This window comes from Nyctereutes procyonoides, unplaced genomic scaffold (genome assembly GCF_905146905.1).
Source record: "Nyctereutes procyonoides isolate TBG_1078 unplaced genomic scaffold, NYPRO_anot_genome, whole genome shotgun sequence".
Classification (NCBI taxonomy): Eukaryota; Metazoa; Chordata; class Mammalia; order Carnivora; family Canidae; genus Nyctereutes; species Nyctereutes procyonoides.
This window is the reverse complement of record NW_026575132.1, coordinates 10057713-10076075: the sequence shown is the minus strand read 5'-3', so window position 1 is coordinate 10076075 and position 18363 is coordinate 10057713. Positions and strand designations below refer to the sequence as shown.

Here is an 18363-nt window from a genome sequence, read left to right as displayed (position 1 = left end):
TTCAAGAAGAAAGACCTCAGTCATATTGGATTGGGGCCCACCCTAGTGACCTCATTTTAACCTTAAGTAGGTCTGTAACGGCCCTATCTACAAATAAGTCACAATCTGAGGTAGTAGGAGTCAAGACTAAACATGAATTGGGGGGGGACAGTGCCACCTCAAAACCAACAGTATGCACTAGGAACACAATATTTTCATAGGGCAGCCTTCAGTCTAGGGCCTGATCTGGAGCCCTGGGATCAAGTCCCACGTCAGGCTCCCTACATGGAGCCTGCTTCTCCCTCTGCCTGTGTCTCTCATGAATACATTAAAAAAAAAAAAAGGATAAAAATTTTTAAAAAAATGTTCATAAATGAAATTTTGGGTAAATCTCAAATTAGTAATTGCCTAGGTATGAGTAAATTTAAAACCATTTCGAAAACTAATTTTGGTAGTATACACAAGATTATTTTCAATGTTCATCATCTTTCACCCTTGTAATCTTATTGTGATTTCTAAATTTCTCTCTGCAGTCCTTCACTACTTGTAAAAGCACAATATAGTTGATGCCTTTCTCCCATCTCCTACTAGATTGTTAGCATTAAGAATGTATGTACAGTGCTTGGCACAATAACCAGCTCACTATGATTAGCTACTATTCTCCAAAGGCAGGGATTCCTTAGGTTTGCTTAAGATTGAAAAATGCTAAATAGGTCTTGAATTTCACAAGTTAACAGTGATGAATTCTTCCCTCTGAAATATTTACCTTCTATTTGGTGACCCTGGCCCCCATAAAGATTTAAGTATTAATAGTTTTAAAACATCTTCAAATCTTATGAAGGGGCTTAAGAAATGCAAACTACCATAGAATTTTGGAAATACATATTCCTCATCACTTTTTACCCAATAATTGTGCATCTGTGTAGGGCTGGCTACATATGTTGCTCTCCTGTGCAACAGCTAGTAAAATTATGGTTGGTTTTAAGTTAATTTTATACGTTTTTGTGACGCCTAGGTGGTTCAGTGGTTGAGCGTCTGCCTTTGTTTTTTGTTTTTGTTTCTGTTTTTTTGAGCGTCTGCCTTTGGCTGGGATCACGATCCCAGGCTTCTGGGATCAAGTCCAGCATCAGGCTCCCTGCATGGAGCCTGCTTTTCCCTCTACCAGTGTCTCTACCTCTTTCTCTTATGAATAAATAAAATCTTTAAAAATGATAATTTTTTACATTTTCCACTAAATTTGGAACGAGTGAATAAGACAAAACTGTGGAGGGCACGGGGCTAGGACTGGCAGTGACTAGTCTATCCAAGTGTAGTTTGATGATTTTGTTGTTAAGGTTGTTTCCTGACATTTTCTTCAAGCCCTTCCATTTCCCCTCTTAAGAGGTCATGCAGAGGACGGACTATGCCAAAATGCTTAACAGTGAAAGGTCCCCATTTCCTGTCTCCAAGCTCTTGCCCATTCATTTCTGCAACATTTAACACCACGAGGGTCGCCCGGGGGGCTCGGCGGTTGCGCATCTCCCTTGGGCCACGGGCGTGACCCTGGAGTCCGGAAATCAAGTTCCGCATCGCGCTCCCTGTGTCTCATGAAAAACATGAAAAAAAAAAAAAATCTCTCCAATCTAATTTCGGTGTATGTTGAGTCCCAGCTACTAAAGACTTACCTAGTTTTAAATCTCAGAACCTTAGCAAAAGCCGAAATCCAGACGATTAACTCATTTATGACTATAGGATGGACGTCGTGTTTTGTTTTGTTTTAAGGATTGTTGCGTGGTTGCACTCAGGTCACAGGAGATTTAGTAGCACGCTTCCCTCACTCCTTGCCACGTCTACCGAGCACATTCGAGAGTCCTCTCTAGCACCTCCACGGTTTGCCTCAGACCCAGAGCGCCCAACATGGCCGCCGGGAGACACCTCCCACCTCCCCCTTCGGTCTTCGGGCTCCCGCTCCGGCGCCTGCGCACTCGTCGGCCACCGGGCCTCCGGCAGTCCCTGCGCACAAGCGCCACCCACCCCGCCCCGCCCTGCGGCGAGACGCGCTCGCGGCGTCACCAGTGTTTTCGAGTCGAGTCCCGACGCTGCGGCTGTCACCTCCATTTTGTTTTCGGAGCCCGTCGCAGCCAGTTGGGCTCCTCCCTGTTGTCGCGTTGCAAGCTTTGCCTCTTTCGGCTTGGACTGTCTGGCCGGGACGGTAAGACGCAGGACGAAGCGGGCTAGGTGTCAGGGCCCTCCTTCTGTTCCTGGTGATGCCCTCTCGCTTGTTTGCTGCCTGTAATCTCCGGCACGACGCCCCCCCCCCCGCCGCCGCCGCCTCCCGGGGTTGCGTGAAGGCAGCCTGCTTGTCTTCCTAGCGCCGCCGAGCCTGTTGCCGCGATTTTCTCCTTAAACCGCAACGCCCCGGACGCTGGCGAGGGCTAGCGCTGACTGACGGCTGGCGGGAGCGCCGGCAGGGCCCGCGGGCGCCATTTTGTCGGCGGCGGCCTTGGCCTCTTCGGCGGAGCTGTAAGATGGCGGCGGGGCGGAGGAGGCGAGGCTTCCTGTTGAGGGTGCTGTGTACTTGGGTCCCTGGATGTGCGTGTCGCTCTCCCGTAAGCCGCTGTGTTCGCAGCAAATAGATCACGTTGACCTGACAGGACTCGGTAGCACCTAACGTCTAGTCGAGTCTTAAAGGATTCGAGTGAAGGTCGCGAGTGTCCTTGCCCTCGGTGCGTTAACCAAAATCAGGTTTCGCAGAGCCCGGAGAAGCAGAAATAATAGGGTATATTCGAAGGTGCGTGGGAGACGAGTCAGGTTATGAGACGTCTTGCGCTATAGAATTTTGCGCCCCCTTGCCCCCAACCTCTAGGGAGCAGCTGGAGCCTTTTGGTTTATAGTTTACGTGCAAAGACGTGGTGGCGTCCCTTCAGTTAGTACTGTTAAGAACGGTGGTTGAGATGAAAAGATGCTATCTACTGTTTTTTTTCTTAAAGGTTTTATTTATTCATGAGAGACACAGAGGGAGAAGCAGGCGGCTGCGGGGAGCTCAATGCAGGACTCGATCCCGTAGTTCCAGGATGACGCCCTGGGCCGAAGGCCGGCGCTAAACCGCTGAGCCACCCAGGGATACCCTCCCTCATTCTTTTTTTTTTTTTTAAGATTTTATTTATTTATTCATAAGAGACACAGAGAGAGCGAGAGGGGCAGAGACACAACACAGACAGAGGGAGAAGCAGGCTCTATGCAAGGGAGCCCGACGCGGGATCGATCCCGGGTCTCCAGGATCACGCCCTGGGCTGTAGGCGGCGCTAAACCGCTGAGCCTCCCGGGCTGCCCTGTTTTGTTTTGTTTTTTTCAAGTTATTAGGAATTTCTGTTCAAAACATTGAAAGGAAGGTGCTCCCCTCCCCCAAGTTGATCTTGTAAGATTGCTTTCGGAATAAGCTAGGTCTTACTGGGTATAGCGTGTGCTGGGTACCTCAAAAGATGGTATGTTGTGGTTTTTAAATGCCACCGTTGACTTCTGTGTATGATAAAAGGCCTTGGTAGTTTGATCCGTTTATCTTCACGAAGAAATAGTAGTGAGGGTTCTGTCGCTAAGAACATTGACGATTGCATTCGAGTTGGAGTTGAATGAGGCGAGTTAGATACGTGGACGGGTAGTAATTTTGTGCTGCTGACAGAAAAGGGGTAAGATCTTACCAAAGTTGGTAAATTGGATTTCCTGGCTCCCCACCTCATTTTTTTTTCTTTTCCTAGTGCTTTCAATAAATCTTAGAATAAGGTGGATAATGGCAGAATGCCTATTAATATTAATAGAGTTTGGACTCCACATTTTGGCACAGTGCACTAATTGGATTTATGAGTGATTTTTTTTTTTTTTTTTTTTTTTTTTAGATTGGTTAACAACGACTTTTGAACTTTGATTTTAAAGAACAGTTGGGCCACCTTTCTAAGTCAAAGCATGTGACTTTTTCTCGGGGTTGTAAGTTCAGCCCCATGCTGAGTGTGCAGATTACTTAAAAATAAAATCTTTAAAAAAATAAAAGTAATAAAATGTTTTTAAAAATTAAGATTGAGGGATCCCTGGATGGCGCAGCGGTTTGGCCCAGGGCGCGATCCCGGAGACCCGGGATCGAATCCCACGTCGGGCTCCCGTTGCATGGAGCCTGCTTCTCCCTCTGCCTGTGTCTCTGCCTCTCTCTCTCTGTGACTATCATAAATAAATAAAAATTAAAAAATAGTTCTTTAAAAAAAAAATTAAGATTGAAAAAGTCATAGCTAGAGTGAATTTGTGAAGAAGAGTTTTACTAAACTCAATGTTGACAAGTGGGATACAACTTACCTGGGAAAACTTGTCTTTTATACAGATGAGACACTCAAAGAGAACTTATTGTCCTGACTGGGATGAAAAAGATTGGGACTGCGGAAAATGGAGAAGCAGCAGTCATAAAAGAAGGAAGAGATCGCATAGCAGTGCCCGGGAAAACAAGCGCTGCAAATATAATCACTCTAAAACATCTGATAGGTAAAGATGGTATTTAAAGTGTCTCCATGTAAAAATACATTTCATTAGAATGTATGTCAGTTATATCAGTAAAAGGGGGAGGGGTTTATTTTCATGACTAAAATTACAGTATCACTTAACCATGAGTCCTATTCCTGTTTCCAATGATGGCTTGTAATGTTTGGAAAAATTGTGGATTTTTTCTCATGTGAAAGCATAGTTTTATTAAGATTAGTGTCTTGAGATTTACTGAGATTTTAAGAATATTTGGTATTAGCATAAAGCATTAAAATGTTTTTTATTTTTTAGCCATTATTTGGAAAGTAGATCCATAAACGAGAAAGATTATCATAGTCGACGCTACATTGATGAATACAGAAATGACTACAGTCAAGGATGTGAACCTGGACATCGCCATAGAGACCATGAAAGCAGATATCAGAACCATAGTAGCAAGTCTTCTGGGAGAAGTGGAAGAAGTAGTTATAAAAGCAAACACAGGAATCACCATAGTACTTCACACCATCGTTCACATGGGGTATGAGCGCTTTTAAAATATTTTTTAAAGTTTATTTCTCACATGGAACAGGAATACTTGATTTGTGTTTGATCATTTGAGAAAGTTCTGTTTAAAAAGAAGTCATCTCAATTTAACTTGGATTCTTTCTGTGTTTGTGCATTGAATAGGAAATTCCTGAAATACAGTGCATATTAAGTTAGAGTAACAGGTTTTATTACTAGTTGGCAACTAATTGTTATTCCAGTGAGTCAGTAGAAGTAATTAACTTAGTTAATTTTTATGGTAGTTCAAGAAATCTGATTTGTTTTAATAAATTGAAGTTTTATCACAAAAGTAGAATAGGCGTTTTATTTTTGTAAGGTTGAGGGTTTAGTTAGGCATGCCTTTTTTTAGCAAAGCATGCTCTAATTTTTTTTTTTTTTCACTAAGCAAATCACTTAACAGATGAACATTACAGTTTATGGGTTAATTTGCAGATCATTTCAGATGACATTTTAAATGGTATAGTGTTATCCTTGTATGCCAAATCTTTTTTTCTCCCCAAAATTAGGACTTTAATTTTATTTACTGTTTTGATATTTGTTTTCTTAGATTAGCTAGGAAATCTTAATTTGGCCACAGCCTACTTTGACCAAGTAAATATTACATCCTACGATTTTGCAACATTAAATTAGAACACTAGAAACTTAAAATTATATTTCAGTGAATGCTACAACTTAGCATTTTTTTTTTTTAAGAAAAACAATTGTATTATGTTTTGTTGCCTTGCCACTTTGAGTATCTTATCTGAAAATCTGTTCCTTGCCATGTTTTTCTCCTGTTAACATAAACTATGTGCCCTGTGAATTTCTGGGGACTGAATTTGAAATTGCTCCTGCCAACCGTTTGTGGCCTGGCGTGTATCTGAATGCCTGAATATCTCCCCGCTGAATGAATTTCGTATTCTGCCCTGAATTCACTCGGGTATATTGATTGGCTGGATGATCTTGGTGCCGCCCACTTGACGTTTCCAGAAGAGTCACCGAAGGAAAAGAACCAGGAGTGTAGAGGATGATGAGGAGGGTCACCTGATCTGTCAGAGTGGAGACGTACTAAGTGCAAGATGTATAGAATATTTTTCAACACTTATTAACTTTTCAGATAACATAATCTATATATAAAGATTTCAGGGATTTGGAAATCTTTTTTTCTTTCTCTGTTTTTTTGTTTGTTTTCCATTTCTTTTGGTGGGCGGGGATTGTGTTTTTTTTTCTTTCTTTAGAAATTTAATATTTGTTAAGCAGAAGTTCCAAAAACAGTAAATCAAGTTAATAAAATGAGCTTAAGAATGAAATTAGACCTAAAAATAGTTATAAATGTTTTTTGACAGTGTTGACCGATAAAATGTCTAGTGATTAAGGAAATTTGTAGCATCAACTAGAATAATCTGTATTGATAGCATTTATTATGTTAAGTAAACTGTTTCCACTTCCTGGTATAACTGAGATTTATTTCTCTTTTTTAGATGAAATTGTTGATACTTTAGGAGAAGGAGCTTTTGGAAAAGTCGTGGAGTGCATTGATCATAAAGCGTAAGTTTCCTAGCTTGTGATTGCATTTGGGGCTGTCAGCAGTAATAGAAAATTTGCTTAGCTTTACAATATGTTCTGACTATGATAGATACACTATTAATCCTGTCCCTTGGTTTTTTTTACTTTGATGTAGGAAATTCCTAGTGAAAGGTACCAACACTTTAGGGATGCCTGTGGCTTACTTGGTTAATCTGCCTTTGGCTTAGGTCATGATCTGAGGGTCCTAGGATGAAGCCCATGTACTGCTCCCTCTCTTTTCTCAAATGAAAAAAAATATTTTTTTATATTTATTTTTAAAATTTTTATTTATTAATGAGAGAGGCAGAGACACAGGCAGAGGGAGAAGCGGGCTCCATGCAGGGATCCTGATGTGGGACTCCATCCTGGGGCCCCAGGATCACACCCTGGGCTGAAGGCAGCACTAAACCGCTCAGCCACCCAGGCTGCCCCCAAAAATTTTTTTAAGGGCAATAGTGTATGTAGCCCTTAATTTTGAGTTGAGAGCAGATTTTACTATTTTAGAGCGTATTTTTTTGTTGTCCCACTGGGCACAGTTGTGACTGTCTCCTCTCCTCTTCCCCCCCCCCCCACACCCCCCAGATTAGTGATCTAAATCAGAACTTCCCACAATTTTGGTTTTTATGTTAGGAGTATTTGGAACGGCACTTAGCCCAGGCATATTGATGCCGTCTACAGAGTAGTTAGCTAGGAATCTGTATTTTTAGAAAATACTGTAGTTCATAACATACAGATGCTATAATGGATAACACAGCCACGGGTGAGAACTCTTTCTAAATTGGCATCACATGTTTAATACTTATGCCCTTCTTTTTTTAACTTATGCATGTTATTTTATTTTAAAGATTTTATTTATCCATGAGAGATGCAGAGACACACAGGCAGAGGGAGAAGCAGGCTCCATGCAGGGAGCCTGACTTGGGACTCAATCCCGGGTCTCCAGAATCACTCCCTGGGCCAAAGGCAGGCGCTAAACCACTGAGCCACCCAGGAATCCCCCTACTTAGGCCTTTTAAACTACTGACAGAAATTTCTTGAGATAGTGTAAAAAAATTTTTTGCCTTTGCTTTGTTTCCTGTTGGAATTACTTCTCCTTCTGAAGGGCAGAGCTTTTCTGAGTGAATTAGAAAAGGCTTCCTACTATTAGTGAGGCTCTGAGAAGTAGAGCTCATTACTACGGCCCCTCCCATACCCCATTTTTTCTGGTAACAGACAAAATGGAAGGTTTTTTTTTTTTTCTCTTTTAAGATTTTACATATTTTTTAATGAGAGAGGGGTAGAAGGGAGAAGCAGGCTCCCTACAGAGAGCCTGATGTGGGACTCGATCCCAGGATCCCCAAAGGCAGAGAGGCTCAACCCCTGAACCACCCAGGCATCCCTAAAATGAAAAATTTTGAGTAAATATTTGCTGGTGACAGATGATACAAGAAGAAATTGTTTTTACATGTTATGAGTCTTATAGTTGGGCTACAGATTGAAATAATGATACCTCAATATTCTTGTTAAGTTTCGACTATTAATATATAGTTGAACGACCAAGAAAGAATTCATATGAGTAGTGGTTTGATGAAAAACAATTGGGTCATTCAGCATGTATTTGTGTTAACTGATTCTTTCATATACCTGAGGATCATTCTCACTGCTTACATTGAGTTGCAATTAGAAGAGAGTACTTAGTTTTAGTTAGATAAAATCGAATGCTAGCCAGTAAATGCAAGAAAACAAAATGGTAGTAGTAGTACAGTTTGAAAAGAGTGATAGAAAAGTGGAAGAAGATGTCTTTTTTTTTTTAAGTTTATTTATTTTTAAAGATTTATTTATTCATGAGAGATACAGAGAGAAGCAGGCTTCATGCAGGGAGCCTGATGTGGGACTCGATCCCAGGACTTCAGGATTACACTGTGGGCCGAAGGCAGGTGCTAAACCGCTGAGCCACCCAGGAATCCTCTATTTTTTTGAATTCAGTTAGCCAATATATAGTACATCAGTCGTTTCAGAGAGAACATAACTTTTTTTTTTTTTTTTTACTTTCTCTAACAGAGGAGGTAGACATGTAGCAGTAAAAATAGTTAAAAATGTCGATAGATACTGTGAAGCTGCTCGCTCAGAAATACAAGTTCTGGAACACTTGAATACAACAGACCCCAGCAGTACATTGTAAGTATCAAATTAGAACTCAGAAAATGCTCTCAGGTAGATTTAAATTGTGAGAGGCTGTACTCAGTTATTTTTCATGTGTTTATAGCCGCTGTGTCCAGATGTTGGAGTGGTTTGAACATCATGGTCACATTTGCATTGTGTTTGAACTACTAGGACTTAGTACTTACGACTTCATTAAAGAAAATGGTTTTCTGCCGTTTCGTCTGGATCATATCAGGAAGATGGCATATCAGATATGCAAGTCAGTGAATTGTAAGTATTTGGTATATCTTTAAGAAACTTGAGGTTATTGGGACTAATTTAATGCAGACTAATTTGAATCTTTAAGAAAAAATGGGATCTAACATACAGCTTATGGAAGCCTGACTTAAGAATAGGGATGAGAAAGATGATAAGCTCTTGGTCAGTTTCGCATTTCATTCAGTAAGTAGTATATTGTCTATCATATAATACATTGTCATGTAGAAAGACAAATTTAGCTGTATTTATTTATTTATAACTATCCTACTTCTTCCAGAAGACTTGCTAACTATGGTTCTGATAACTGTTTTCATGGTCTCCGGTGATGTCTAGATTAATCCTTGACTAGTCATTTCTTTATCAATGTTGCATCAAGTAGGATAATCTTGCTTTTATGTATCTGCTTTGTAAATAATGGCTAAAAATATTTTTAATGCTTTATGCTAATATTAAATATCCTCATATTCTCAGTAAATCTCATTTTTTTCCTCAGTAAATTTCATTGATGCTATTCTTAATAAGACTATATACTTTGCCAACCAGAAAAAAATCCACACAATTTTACAAATATTACAAGCCGTCATTGGAAACTGGCAAATCTCTGCTTCCTGAAGAAAAATACTACTATACTTTTTGAGCAGTTAGCTGGCAGTGGACTAACTTTGAGGGTAGTGGGTGGTTTTCTAAGCAGGCTACTGAATGTTGACAATTTTGGACAGGTAGAAAAGGCATCAGGTTTTTTGTTGTAGGGCTTTTGAGTTTGAGTTTGGTTGGGTTTTTGATTTTCAGATTACAGCAACTTTTTCTGTTTCATTCTCAGTTCTGCACAGTAACAAGTTGACTCACACAGACTTAAAGCCTGAAAACATCTTATTTGTGCAGTCTGACTACACAGAGGCATATAATCCCAAAATGGTAAGTCTTCTCAGTGTATTATCTTCATGGTTTGAAGTTAATATCTTGTGCCTTCTTAATATCATGCCTCCTTAACCCATTGTTTGTGATTTTAGAAACGTGATGAACGTACCTTAATAAATGCAGATATTAAAGTTGTAGACTTTGGAAGTGCAACCTATGATGATGAACATCACAGTACCTTGGTATCTACAAGGCATTATAGGGCGCCTGAAGTTATTTTGGGTAAGTTACTTTCTCTTTTTTTATTATTATTTTAATAGAGATTGTGTGCAAATGCCTGCACACATGGGGGTGGGGAGCAGACCCGACCCCCCCCCCCCCGGTGCTAGGTAACTTGCTTCTGAATTGTGCTTTTGAGAACCTGCATATATCTTTCCTGAAGCGAACTTTAAAGTTTATAGCTCTAGTCTTATTTGTGGGTTGTTTTTTTTTTTGTTTTTTTTTTTTTTAATAATTTTCCCTTTAAGAAATTGTTAACTTAAAAAAAAAAGAAATTGTTACCCAGGTGGCTCAGCGGTTTAGCACCGCCTTCAGCCCAGGGCCTGATCCTGGAGACCCAGGATGGAGTCCCACGGGCCCCCAACATGGAACCTGCTCCTCCCTCTGCCTGTGTCTCTGCCTCTCTCTCTCATGAATAAATAAATAAAACCTTAAAAAAAAAAATACCGAAAAAAAATTTTAACTTAAAACACATGAAGGATAGGAGGTGACTGGGTGGCTTGGTAGGTTAAGCATCTGACTTTGGCACAAGTGGTGATCTCAGGGTCATGGGATGGAGCCACTCTTAGGGCTCTCTGCTTGGTGGGGAGTCTGCTTGTCCCTCTGCCTTCCTCTAGCTTATGTGTGCATGAAGTCTCTCTCTCAGTCTAAAAACACACATTGGGGCACCTGGGTGGCTCAGTTGGTTAAGTGTCTGCCTTCAGCTTAGGTCATGATCCCAGAGTCTTGGGATGGGGCCTCACATCAAGCCGCCTGCTCAGCAGGGAGCCTGCTTCTACTTCCTCTTTCCCTGACACCCTCACCCCACCATGGCTCATGCATACTCTCTCAAATCTTTAAAAGAAAAAAAACCAAGATAAATAAAATACATTAAGGATTTTAAGCTCATACTTGTTCCAGATAGCTCTAATACTTTGAGTTAAATGTCTTAATTTTCCTGGAATTGAGTTTGCATATATGTAATGTGATGAGATTTTAAAATGTAATTCACACCTATTATATCTCAGACACTTTTCTTGTCAAGTCCTTGGATGGTGCAGGTAACTCTCATTTTACTGGTTAGGAAATTACGACTCGGGGGGAAAAACAGTTCCCCAAATCACTAGTCCCAAAAAGAGTTGGAACTTGACCAGAGGTCTCCAGAGCCCTAATTCATATGTTATTCTATTACAATACACTTTAAGTGATTCCTTAGGGTATTTCTAGCTCAGATATTAAATTGTATGCTGGCTTGTTGTGGTTTTTTTTGTTGTTTAATGTCTTTAAGAAATATTAAAGTTTTTTGTTTGCTTTTGCTTTACAGCCCTAGGATGGTCCCAGCCATGTGATGTCTGGAGTATAGGATGCATTCTCATTGAATACTACCTTGGGTTTACAGTATTTCCAGTAAGTGACAGTGCTTTGTTTCAAGGCTTTACTCAAAAAAGGTGCTTGGGTATGTAAATGAGCCCTTTAAGGCAAAGTATACACACTTAAGCAGCTTCCCCCCCCTTATAGACTTACTTGTGAAGTATAAAGAAATAAAAGTCTGTAACTGATGCTATTGGGTATTAAATTTCCTTCATAATTTATCATTTTATTTAAAACATTTTAAAATATAAACAGTAATTCTGTTCATGGGGAGAAATCATTGGTGAGCTTGTTCTGTGGGCCTTAATACTTTGCAGCTGTAACTTGATAAGAGTTTGCCCTTTTTTATGATCACCTTCCGTTTTTGATCTCTGATTTCCGTTTTGATCTCTAATGGACTAGAAATTCAGCTATGTAAATGAAATCAAGGCACATGGTGTGCTTAACAAGTTTTGTTTATTGTTTTAGACACATGATAGTAAGGAGCATTTGGCAATGATGGAAAGGATTCTTGGACCTTTACCAAAACATATGATACAGAAAACCAGGTATGTTTTTATTTAAGAGTAGGTGCCATCCTTTATACCACTTGGTCTTATATTCTGATTGGAACTTCATTGAAACAATGAAGTGTTAGACAATTCTTTTTCACTCCAATTACTTTGTTGGGAAGGCAGTAACTAGGGTATCTTTTCAAGTCTCCAGTAAAGTGTTCATCTTTGATCTATAAAAGCATAATGATGAAACCAGTCACTTTCACTAGATGTTTTAAGTTTTCATGGTTGACATTATAAAAATGACTGGGTGTTGACTTACTTTTAGGAAACGTAAATATTTCCATCACGATCGATTAGACTGGGATGAACACAGTTCTGCTGGCAGATATGTTTCACGGCGCTGTAAACCTCTGAAGGTGAGCCTGAGCCATTGCTATATGATTAAAACTCTGAGATTCCCTTCTCTTTATGGTAGAGAAATAAAATTATAATGAATGATGGTTGAAAGGACTGTTGACTCTTTTCCTTTCAGGAATTTATGCTCTCTCAGGATGCTGAACATGAGCTTCTCTTTGACCTCATTGAGAAAATGTTGGAGTATGATCCAGCTAAAAGGATTACTCTCAAAGAAGCCTTAAAGCATCCTTTCTTTTACCCCCTAAGAAAAGCTACATAGATTTGTAAGTGTATAGTTCTCTTGAAGAGATTTTACAGACTGTATCAGTCTAATTTTAAATAATTTATTTTGTATAGCTTTTGTAAATTTCTTACATTTTTGTATTGCCATGTTTATTTTGCTTGGATAATTTGATTCATTAAATAGCTAAAGTAATGAACATTTTTTCAAGTAATTACTGTATAAAATGATATATTCAAAATAAATTTTTGTGCTTATGAAATTGATAAGACTACAGTTTGTTTTTAGCACCGTTTTTCTTCCTGTATATATTTCCTTAAGTCTTTGGAAAGATAGCTTTGTTTCCACTTTAGGGATTGCCAACATTGGGGCTTTTATGCCTTGCTTCTTAAAACCAAATGTAATAAACCCAAATTTTACAGGATACAAAGAACTAGAGATTGGCCCCAATTTATTTTCTCCCTTTATTCCCACTCAAATTTATCTCTACCTGCCCTCCACCCCCCAGTAGGGTACTGCAAATGGCTTTAGGTCCTGTGCTCATTCAAGAGTAATAACGAATGATAGAAAAGCTTCCAGGGGGGCACCTGGATGGCTCAGTTAAGGGTCTGGTCTGCCTTTAACTCCGGTAACATCTCAGGTCCTGGGATTGAGCCCCATTTTCATGCTCCCTGCTTATTAGCAGGAGAGTCTACTTTTCCCCTTCCCTCTGCCCCTCCCCCTGCTTGTGCACTCAAGCTCATTCTCTGTCAAATAAAATCTTTTTATTTTATTTACTTATTTATTTTTAAAGGTTTTATATATTTATTCATGAGAGACAGCAGAGACACAGGCAGAGGGAGAAGCAGGCTCCATGCAGGGACTCAATGGACTATGTGGGACTCGATCCCAGGTCTCCAGGATCAGGCCCTGGGCTGAAGGTGGCGCTAAACCACTGAGCCACCTGGGCTGCCCGAAATATCTTTTTTTTTTTTTTTTTTTTAAAGAAAAAGCTTCCAGGATGCTTTATAGCCAAGTCTGAAATATCAAGTGACAAGTAAGTGAGGTGTTTGTCCATGGTTTTACTTATGCATGATCCATTTAAGGCTCCGACAGGTTTTTTGTTTTTAATTAATTTGTCTTTTCTTTAGAGTCTAGGTTCACAGCAAAATTGAAAGAACAGAGATGCCCTGTGTACCCCCTGTTGTCCTCATTCTGTCATCCCCGTCCGTTTCCCCCACCACCATCACCACTGCTGTGCATGTATTATCTCCTGCATTATCAGCATCTCTCACCAATGGGTACAGTTGTTAAAGTTGAACCTATGTTGACGTAGTCCTATGAAGTCCATAGAATACTTTTTAGTCCACTTTTAGTGCATTACATTCTGTGGGTTTGTACAGATGGATAATTACATCATGAGTCTGTCATTACAGAATCCTGAGCATTTTCATTGCTCTCAAACTATTCTCTGTGTTATCCCACTCCCAATCCATACTCTGGCAACCACTAATTTTTTCATTGTAGTTTTGTCTTTTCCAGAATGTCCTTTAATGGGAATCCTGTAGTGTTTAGCCTTTCACATTTCTTTTAAGTAATGTGTGTTTAAGTTTGCTCCATCTTTTCATAGCTTTATTCCTTTTAGTTCTGAATTAGTATTCCATTGTCTGGATGTACCACAGCTTATCCATTTACCTACTAAAGGACATCTTACTTGCTTCAAGATAATTAAATAAAGCTGCTGAAAATACCCGTAAACAGGTTTTCGTGTGGACATAAGTTTCCAATTCCCTTAGGTAGATAACAAGGAGTGATTCCTAGATCAAATACTAAGAATATATTGAGTTTTTTGTGTATTTGGGATAGTCCTTTATTAGATATGTCTTACAAATATTTTCTTCCAGTCTGGCTTGATTTGTTCTTTTGAAATGGCCTTCCACAGAGCAGAAGTGGTCAATTCTTCATGGGTTATGCCCTTGGTGTCTTTAAAAAGACCCAAGATCGATCATCTGGGTTTTCTTTGTAGGAGTTTTATAGTTTTGTATTTCACATTTAAGTCTGATTCATTTTGAGTTAATTTTTGTGAAGAATTCATCTTTTTGTATATGGATATCCACTTCCTATACTATTTGTTGAAGCGAGTGTGGAGTTTTTTTTAGAAATTTAAAAATTAAGCAGATTTGTGGCCATAATATAAATGCTTGCTGCTAGAATGAGGATCTCAACTCCAGAGCTCATAGTTTCAAAACTAGCCCTTACTAGCTGCAGGACTTTGGAATGTCCCTAAGTCTATGCTTGTCTATATTTGTAAAACTAAGGAATGTTACAGTTAAATTCCCCTAAAAAGTTAAAGTTGCCTGTGCAGAGGATGTCTGAATTTTTTTTATTGAGTAAACCCTAAATGATAGTACTTTTTTTTTTTTTTGAAAGATTTACCTACTCATTTTAGAGCAGTGTGTATGCATGAGGCGGTGAGCAGAGGGAGAGGGAAAGAATTGCAAACTTAGCAAGTGCAAAGCTCACGTAGAGCTTGATCCAGCTTGATCCCAGCTTGATCCCAGGACCCAAGCTGAAATCAGGAGTCAGACCCCCAGCTGTGACTGAGTCACCCAGGTGCCCCCCTTTTTTTAATTTGAAAAAGTGGGGTGGGGAGGGACTAGCAGATCATGCTGAGCATAGAGCCCAAAAAGGGGGCTCAATCCCACAATGAGATGACCAAAGTCAAAATCAAGAGCCAGGACTCAACCAACTGAGCCACCCAGGTACCCCATAATAGTGCATTTTAAATGACAACCTTCAATATATCTCATAGTCCAGTTTTTTTTTTTTTTTTTTGAGTTCTTTAGCCATTGAAGATGGTTCTTTGGATACTCAGTTGTCGAAATTAATAGCCTAAGTTGTGAGAGAAATGCACTGGTTACATGTTTGAAAGATGTATTAGATTGAACAATATAAACCTAACAGCTTGGGTTTTAGAGGAAAGAAAAAAAAATAAAGCAAAGAGGGATGGTGGGAAAAACAAGGCAGTTCAGGCTTTGAGGCTTACCCTGCCCCCTCAGGAATAGTGTCCTACAGTGAATTTGCTAATAGCATCCTGTTGGTTAAAGAAAGCCACATGGCTAGGTCAGCATCTATGTGGGAGGGCACTACAAGGTTACATGGCAAAAGTATGGATAAAGGCAGTGTTAAGAGATCTCTATTTGGACCATCAGTGGAATCAGTCACCACTCTTCACTCCCAGCTGTCCTCCATCTACAAACCAAAGCCAAAATGAGCCTGTTAAAACAAATTATTCATCTTTAAAATCCAAAGGTGGGGCGCCTGGGTGGCTCAGGTGGTTAAGCATCTGCCTTCAGCTCAGGTCATGATCCCAGGGTCCTGGGATTAAGCCCCGCATCAGCTCCCTGCTCAGAGGGGAGTCTGCTTCTCCCTCTCCCTCTGCCCTTCCCCCCCACCTTGTTCATGCTTGCTCTGTCACTCTCTCAAATAAATAAATAAAATCTTAAAATCCAAAGGCTTTCATGTCAGTTTACTAAAGTCCTTATCACCTTTATAATGTAACTTCTGTACCACACCCCCATCTTTCTGACCACAAAGCCAGCTACCTTCTGTATAGTGCTCTGGCCTCACTGGCTGCCTTATTCCCCAAATCTACCAAATACAGTCCTTCACTCCTAGATGTGCACATTTCACTCCTTCAGGTGTTTATTTCCATGAGTCCTCCCCTGACTACTTAAAATTGCCCTAGCCTCCCTTGTTAACAACATCCATACTCCCCTTTCTGCCTTGTTTTCCTGTAAGGAGTTTACTTTTACACTGCTGAAAGGAACCTCCGTGAGATCAGAGATCTTTTCATTTGTTCACTGTGTATCCCAAGGACCTATAACAATGAGGTAGATTGAAGGTGCTCAAATATTTGTTGAATAATGGCTGATGACCACCTTTTTGGAGAATTCTTAGGAAGTTTAGAGAGAGGGTTGCATGGATGCAGATAACCCAAGGAAGATTGTGCAGGGAGAGGAAATAGTAACTGCCACTGAGGCAGAAGCATTCTTAGTGTGTTCACTGTACAGGAAGACCAGTATAGTTGAAACTGAATAGGTGTTGGAGTGTTAGGAAATGAAGTTAGAGATCAATCCAGAGGCCAGATTGTGTAGGGGTTTGTAGATCATTGTGTTTTTTGTTTCACTTCTTTTTAATACTTATTTAAGATTTTTAAAATTTATTTATTCATGAGAGACACAGAGAGGCAGAGACACAGGCAGAGGGAGAAGCAGGCTCCACTCAGGGAGCCCGATGTGGGACTCGATCCTGGGTCCCCAGGATCACGCCCTGGGCCAAAGGTGGCACCAAACCACTGAGCCACCTGGGCTGCCCTATTTTTAAGACTTTTTAAAATTTTTATTTTAAGTTCTCTCTACCCAACATGGAGCTCGAATTTACAACCCTGAGTTTAAGAGTCACATGCTCTACTAACTGAACCAGCCAGCACCCCTGCTTTGTAGATTATTGTAAAGACTAGATTTTATTCTGTATGAGATAGGAAGTCACTAGAAAGTTGTGAATGGTTGGAAGAATGGTTGCCTGCATCCCCTGGCTTCTATTCTCCTGGTGGAAGATAGAAAATTGCCTCCCTTTGAACAGTCACAGAAAAAGACTCCTGCTTGGTTTTGCTTCAAATAATCAAAAGAGGGCAGCCCCGGGTGGCTCAGCGGTTTAACGCCACCTTCAGCCCAGGGCATGATCCTGGAGTCCCAGGATCAAGGCCCACGTCAGGCTCCCTGTGTGGAGCCTACTTCTCCCTCTGCCTGTGTCTCTGCCCACCCACCCACCCACCCCCCCGTGCCTCAGGAATTAAATAAATAAAATCTTAAAAAAAAAAGAATACATAATCAAAAGGGGTTGGAAGAAAGGGAGGACTGGGGGAATATAGATAAAAATAAGATTGGCCGTGAGTTAATAATAGTTGAACGTGGGTGATGGATCAGTGAGGGTTCATGATATTTTTTTCTTGTAATGTTTTAAGTGTATATGTTCTCTTTGGTAGTGAGAAAGCAGCTGTAGGTAACATGTAAATGAATGGGTGTCACTGCGTTCCAGTAAACTTTACAAAAATAGTGGGTAGCTGGATTTTCAAAAGATGTTTGATGTGCCTTGGTGTGCATTCTTTACGTTTATCCCATTTACAGGTGCACTCAGCTTCTCAAATCTGAATGTTTCTATTTTTTGCCAAATTTGGGAGTTTTCGGCCATATTTCTTTGAATACTTTTTCAGCCCTACCCACTGTCTTCTTTCTTTCTGGTACTGTAGTGACATGAATACTAGATCTTTCACTACAGTTCCACAGGCCCGATTCTCTGGTCATTTTTTTTTTTTTTTTTAAGATTTTGTTTATTCATGAGAGACCCAGAGAGAGAGGCAGAGACACAGGCAGGGGGAGAAGCAGGCTCCATGCAGGGAGCCCAATGTGGGACTCCATCCCGGGTCTCCAGGATCACGCCCTAGGCTGAAGGCAGGCGCTAAACCGCTGAGCCACCCAGGGATCCCCTAGCCATTTTTTAAAATCTATTTTCTCTGTTACTCATAGTGGATAATTTTTTATTATTTAAGAAATTTAAGAATACCAGTTTTTTTCCTCAGTTCTCTTTCTGCTGTTTAGCCCATCTATTGGGGGTGGGTCCCTCAATTATGTTTTTCAGTTATAAAATTTCCATCCGGACTTTATAGTTTTCCATTTGTTTCAAGTGTTTTTGTAATTGTTCATTGTAGCATTTTTGTGATGAGTGCTTTAA

General features: G+C 40.2%; 1 protein-coding gene across 1 annotated transcript; it reads left to right on the top strand.

The window, feature by feature from the left end:
* Positions 1-2012: 2012 nt before the first annotated feature.
* On the top strand, positions 2013-12860 carry CLK1 (CDC like kinase 1). Its single transcript, XM_055345145.1, has 13 exons — positions 2013-2170; positions 4325-4482; positions 4771-4999; positions 5995-6085; positions 6486-6552; positions 8611-8727; positions 8816-8982; positions 9791-9885; positions 9981-10110; positions 11411-11493; positions 11926-12005; positions 12280-12370; positions 12487-12860. Exons 2-13 carry the CDS (start codon positions 4325-4327, stop codon positions 12628-12630), a joined length of 1452 nt encoding a protein of 483 aa, XP_055201120.1. The 5' UTR covers positions 2013-2170; the 3' UTR covers positions 12631-12860.
* Positions 12861-18363: the final 5503 nt, after the last annotated feature.